The 5,667-nt window shown below is 35.7% G+C and overlaps 1 protein-coding gene across 4 annotated transcripts; it reads left to right on the top strand.

The window, feature by feature from the left end:
- The first annotated feature begins 1,337 nt into the window (after positions 1–1,337).
- Positions 1,338–5,413, top strand: LOC115979184. 4 transcript variants are annotated; one of them, XM_031101156.1, is made up of 4 exons: positions 1,338–1,576; positions 3,910–4,400; positions 4,698–5,105; positions 5,202–5,413. In XM_031101156.1, exons 2-4 carry the CDS (start codon positions 3,921–3,923, stop codon positions 5,274–5,276), a joined length of 963 nt encoding a protein of 320 aa, XP_030957016.1. In that variant the 5' UTR covers positions 1,338–1,576; positions 3,910–3,920; the 3' UTR covers positions 5,277–5,413. The 4 variants fall into 4 exon arrangements, with proteins under 4 accessions (XP_030957016.1, XP_030957018.1, XP_030957015.1 ...); XM_031101157.1 differs by lacking the exon at positions 1,338–1,576 and adding an exon at positions 2,929–3,623; XM_031101158.1 differs by having other exon boundaries at positions 1,339–1,576; positions 4,698–5,413.
- Positions 5,414–5,667: the final 254 nt, after the last annotated feature.

The raw sequence follows: 5,667 nt of genomic DNA, 5'->3' as shown, positions 1-5,667 counted from the left end.
AATCCCAAAGTACCAAATCAATCCAAACAAAAAATCTCAAACAATCAAATTAGCACCATCGATCTCAATCTCTCTCTCTCTCACCCAAATTAAACAATCAAACCTAGATCCCAAAACCAAGTCAACCCTCACCACTGGGTTTTCATCTAAGGGTTTAGAAAGAAAGCCACCACTAGTTTTTGGCCATGGAGAGAGAGAGAGAGAGAGAGAGAGAGAGAGAGAGAGAGAGAGAGAGAGAGAGAGAGAGAGAGAGAGAGAGAGAGAGAGAGAGAGAGAGAGAGAGAGAGAGAGAGACCTCTAGGTTTGGTTGGTTGTGAGAGGAAGAGCCATTGCCGTTGGTGGTTGTGGCATGGTCACTAAGCTAGGTCTGACTTGGCCAATCACGATGATTTAAAAGAGTGAGATAAACTAGTTTAGAGAGAAAGTTGAACTTGTTCAGAGAGAGGGAGAGAGAGAGTGCTTGAAATTTTTTTAAAATTATAAGTAGGTTGGGGACCTTGGGGTTTTGATTTGGGTTTGTGGAGTTTCAAACGATTTTTGATGATTTAGTATTAGGTTGATTTTTATGTTTCAAGATTGGTAAATTTGATTTTTGTGATGTTGTGTTTGGTTGTCAAAAAAGTTAAAGAAAAGTTGAGAAAATTATTATAGATTTTTTTTTGTTTCTCAATCATTAAAATCAAAAAAAGTAATTTTTTTATTTTTAATTAAAATGTGGCATATTTTAAATATCAAATAAATTTTTTTAATATTATTATAATGGCCATGTCAACATCATTGCGATGTAATCTGTTTGCCATGTAGGATATTTCCATTAATGAGATGATGGTATGAATGAAGTTGAGAAATTTTTTTTACTTTGGGGTATTAAAATAAGAAGAAAAAAAAAAAAAAAAACTAAGGACCAAAATAAAAATTGTCCAAAAAATGTTGCGACAAAAATGGTATATTTCCAATGATAAACACAGTTGTTTGAAGAATATTTTACAAAATCTATTGGGTCTAAACATCAAACATAAACACAAATTTCAGGGCAAAATTTGGTATTTAGACTGTTTTCAGAAAATTCTTTTGTGAACAGCATGCGCATCAAACTATTTAGTTAGTTGGATTGATTTTGGAACTCGAGTTCCAGTCCAAAATTCAAATTATAGTGGCGAACGCCACTATATGTACCCTATAGTGGCCTTTTTTTATAACGCTGCTATAGGAACTAAAAAACGCCACTATAAGGTTTGCTTTCCAGCCCAAAATCGAGTTTGGCAAACTTGAGTTTCAAAAAAAATCTAATTAGTTTGACGCGCATGCTATTTTCCAAAAAAATTTCTAAATTCAGTCTAAATAGCAAATTTTGCCCAAATTTCAGAGATCAAAAAGCACAAACACTGTACACAAAATTCAAATGCTGAAACCAAAACTAGAAGTTTGGAGACGAACTTGACTGCTTCTCCAATCTTGAAAACCTAATGATTTTAGTTTTTAGTGAAAGAAAATTGAGAGAGAGAGAGAGAGAGAGACAAAAGAAATATCATATCATTCGTTGATCCGCGCTGCCATATCGGGTGTTCAACTTCAGGTATGCCTTCATACACACTGAGCGCAATGAGTTATCTCAAAAATTCATGTGAATTTTGTATTGTCATACAAAACCTGTTACGGGGATTTGCATTTTGGGTTATTTGAGATGATTTAGCAAATTAAGCTTAGAGTTTCGGTTTTTCTTATGATATTTCTGTATGTATGTCTGCAACCAAATGGGGTTTATATATAAATGTATATAGTATAGGATTTGATCTTCAATTATATACTCTCAACTGTTGGAAAAATTGTTAACATTAAAGGATTTGAGGTTCATGAATTAGTCAAAATTAGGATATATGTAATTAGGGTGTACTTGAGGGACTAAAATAAAATCATTCACGAGCTAAGGTTTAAGGACTAACAATGTATTTTGGTTTGAATTCCGCTTCACTAACAGAGTACTTCTTTAGTCGCCTCGCCTGTGATAAGGTTTGCTTGCCGGTGGAGGGAGGTGGTTTAGGGATCCGGAAGATTGGGTTAACCAAGCCTTGCTTGGCAAGTAGTTATGGCAATTTGGGAAGGAAGTTAATCGTTTATGGCATCAAGTTATAACTAATAAATACGTTGAGGATAAAGGGGGCTGGTACTCTAGAGCTGTTAGAGGGACTCATGGTTATGGGATGTGGAAAGAATATTTGGGCTGGTGCAGAAAGCTTGTTCGGACAAGTGGTGTATGCTGTGGAGAGGGTCATCGTATTCGATGCTAGTACGATCCTTGGTATGGGCATACTCCTCTAAAAGATCTGTATCCCGATTTGTTTGCTTGCTTTGTTTCTAAAGAAGCTTGAATTTCTAACTTGATTATTCCTGCATTAGAAGGGGGATATAGAAGTTAGAATTTATAATTTCAACGAGCTTTACATGACTGGGAATTGGAAGGTGTGTGTAATCTTTTCAAGCTCCTTTATTCCAATATGCCAAGGGGTGAGGGTGATGATAAATTGACTTGGCAGTTGACTGGACTCGTATTTTTTGATGTGCGCTCCTATAATTTTTTGTCCAATCCTTTTACTTATCTTTTCCCTTGGAAGAGCATTTGGTGTTTAAAGGCACACAAAAGGGTGTCGTTCTTTTTATGGAGACTAGCTAGAGGTAGTATCCTTACCATTGATAATCTTTTTAAAAGAGGTTTGCCCCTAGTTAATTGATGTTGCTTGTATTGTTGTGATAGGGAATATGTGGATCACCTTTTGATCCATTGTAAGTTTGCTCATGCCTTGTGGAGTGAAGTTTTTTGATATTTGGGATCCAGTGGGTCATGCTGGAGAGAGTTGCTTCTCTTCTTTTTGCATTGAGGAATTGGTTGGGGAAACATCATTCAAATCTTTGGAATATGGTACCAGCTTCTTTAAATGTGATTAATATGGAGAGAATGCAATAACCGTACTTTTGAAGATATTGAAAGACCTTTAGATCTTTTGAAGTCTCTATTAGTTGGGACTTTGTATGAGTGGTCTCTTATATGGGGTTTTACACTACTTATTTCCATTTCTGAAATCCTACTTTCTGTTAGGCCTTTTTCTGAAATCCTACTTATTTCCATTTCTTGATGTATCTGTTATTTTTTCAAGTATATAGTGTTCATCATTATGAACACGATGTACTTTTCCTTCAATAAAGCTTTTATCACCTATTAAAAAAAAAAAAAAAACACTAACAAAGTACTTCTTAATAGAGAAATTTCTATGTGAAAATGTGGAAATGTGAGCCTCATGTTTTGAAAAATCTACTTAATTTATCTCCAAGTACCAACTCATCTACTTTTTTTCATCCATTCTATATTAGTTTTCCCCATAAATAGCACTATGCCCTTGTTTCTGATGTGACATTGTTTATTGAACACTTTGAATTGAATTGAAGTAAGATACTCCAAATTCAGATGTAGAGTTTGATGTCAACTGTTTGCGAAGGACGCCGTTGAGCATGGCTTAAGCCACTGTTGATGCCATGTGTTTGGGCCTTCACACTGAATGTCTGTTTATCCAGTACAGGTCTTTAAGTGTTATAATGGATTAATGGTACAGGTCCAAGCATTCTGGAAGGTCATTTTCTTAGATTTGAGCTACCTTATTGATAGCCTTGGTTTAACTGTTTTACATTTTTGTGATTCCCTATGCTTTTTCTTGTATAAAGAACTAATCTTTCTTCTAGGTATCCTTCTTACTATTCAATTTTGTACTGATCTTCCCATGTTGTTTATTTTCTATTATTTATTGAATTAGTAGGTACATATGATACAAAAATCTTCTTCTTCTGTTTTTTTTCTTCCCCCCCTCCCTTTTTCTATTTTGCTTGATATTCTTTATCGAAATGTCTGAAATTACACAGGAAGAAAAGAAATGGTTGGAGTTGCTCCTAATGAGGGAAGTCGACGGCGTTTACCGGTATGGATGCTGGGTGTAGCTGCTGCTGACCAAGAGAGAAAGTCTGATGATGTAGATAAAAACAACCACCATGCAGATGAGGGACTTTTGCCCCAAGCTTGCCATTCTGAAGCAAAAAATATGACTAAAGCACCTGGAAAAGGGATCCTGGTCCAAGAAAAAGGGGTGAATTCACATTTTCTTTTAAAATGTGAAACAAAGAAAAGAAGAAAAGCAGGTCTACAGGATTCAAACCTTGATGGTATCATCACTGAAACTGTTACCAAGAAGAAAAAGGATAATAGGCTTGGGAGAAAACTTAGGGAACCTACTGCACGGAAAAGACAAAAGGCAAAGGGTTCTGACTTTGGAAGGGGTGAAGATTTTGACATTCAGCTTCCAAATGATGATGATGTGGAGCTGACAATGGATGATCTGATGACCATTGCTGAAGAGGTGATTCGCTCTCTCCATAATTAGAAATAGCTTGTCGTGTTATTTGATTCTTAAAATTTGCATAGATATTGTTTACTAAATATTCTACATTTATTAAACAGTGTTTAAGGGTTGTGCAATTTAATACATGATAATCGAGTGGAGAAAATTTTAGTTATGGATTTGTTCCTAGAACAGTTCTGTTAAAAAATCTTAAGTTTCTGTCATCTGCTTGCGGTATGTGAAAGCCGAGAAGAATGGATTTGTTCCTAGAACAGTTCTGTTTAAAAATCTTAAGTTTCTGTCCTCTGCTTGCAGTATGTCAAAGCTGAGAAGAATAAGGAGCAACAAGTGTCAAATAGAGAATGCAGATCAGAAAGAATAGTCCCCACAATGGTCTCTTCCAGTAATGTCTCAGTGAGATTGCTTGATGCCCCAAATGGTAACCAAAGTTCAACCACTGAAGAAGTGACAGCTTCTCATAGTTCCACTGTGAGTTTAGCCAGTGAAGAAATTGCAATCATTGACAGGAGAACAGGAGATCCTGCTCAGGACATGTTGGATCTGTTTTTGGGTCCCTTGCTCAAGAAACCCTTTGAGCAGGAGAATAGATCTTTTATAAAGGATATGGAATTTGCCTATGAGTTTGAAAGGCAAAGTCAGAATACTGTTGTTGGAGATGAAATAGAGCCCCTGATGAAAAAGAAGAGCAGTCTCAAAGATAAGGTAGCAATGTTTCTTGACTAAATTAGTTATCTGAATTTGTTTATACAACCTTGTACAGTACAATACAGCATTGAGATGTTCCATGATCTTGTATAGCACTTGGTTAATCCATTGGGCGACCTTTTCAGACTTATCATCTTAGTCACATCTTCAGCTCCTCACCTCAGATGATACTCCAGTAGGTGCATACCTTTGACCCCTAGTCTTTCTCTGTCACTATTTATTTGATTTATCAGTCTTGTAGCTAGTGTTCATATACATTTTTAAATTTTGAGACAGTGAAATGGGAAGGGCATTCTTTCTGTAAATATTTTGGACATAAAGGAATTTACAGGAACTAAAACTTTATAAGAGCAGATCAGTAGTCATTTGGGTAAGTTAATCCTTACAATTTAACTTTCTTGCTTTCTCCTTTCTTTTTCCTTCCTCCCTTAACTTTCTTGACTTTTTACCCACAAGACAGTTGACGTTAATTTAGCATAGAAAATTTTTCCCTTTGCTTATCACAAGCAAATCTCTCTGTCAATGTTGACTGTTTACAAGAAGTAGACATATCTATTTG

The sequence above is a fragment of the Quercus lobata genome, chromosome 3 (assembly GCF_001633185.2).
Source record: "Quercus lobata isolate SW786 chromosome 3, ValleyOak3.0 Primary Assembly, whole genome shotgun sequence".
In the NCBI taxonomy this organism is placed as follows: domain Eukaryota; kingdom Viridiplantae; phylum Streptophyta; class Magnoliopsida; order Fagales; family Fagaceae; genus Quercus; species Quercus lobata.
Note: the sequence above shows the minus strand (reverse complement) of the source record. Positions and strands in the feature narration are given on the sequence as shown.

Coding starts and splice junctions, on each gene's coding strand:
- LOC115979184 (XM_031101155.1), top strand. CDS start 2,794: ATGCCTTGTGGAGTGAAGTTTTTTGATATTTGGGATCCAGTGGGTCAT. Junction 2,918..3,909: donor ATTCAAATCTTTGGAATATG/GTACCAGCTTCT, acceptor GAAATTACACAG/GAAGAAAAGAAATGGTTGGA. Junction 4,401..4,697: donor TGATGACCATTGCTGAAGAG/GTGATTCGCTCT, acceptor CTCTGCTTGCAG/TATGTCAAAGCTGAGAAGAA.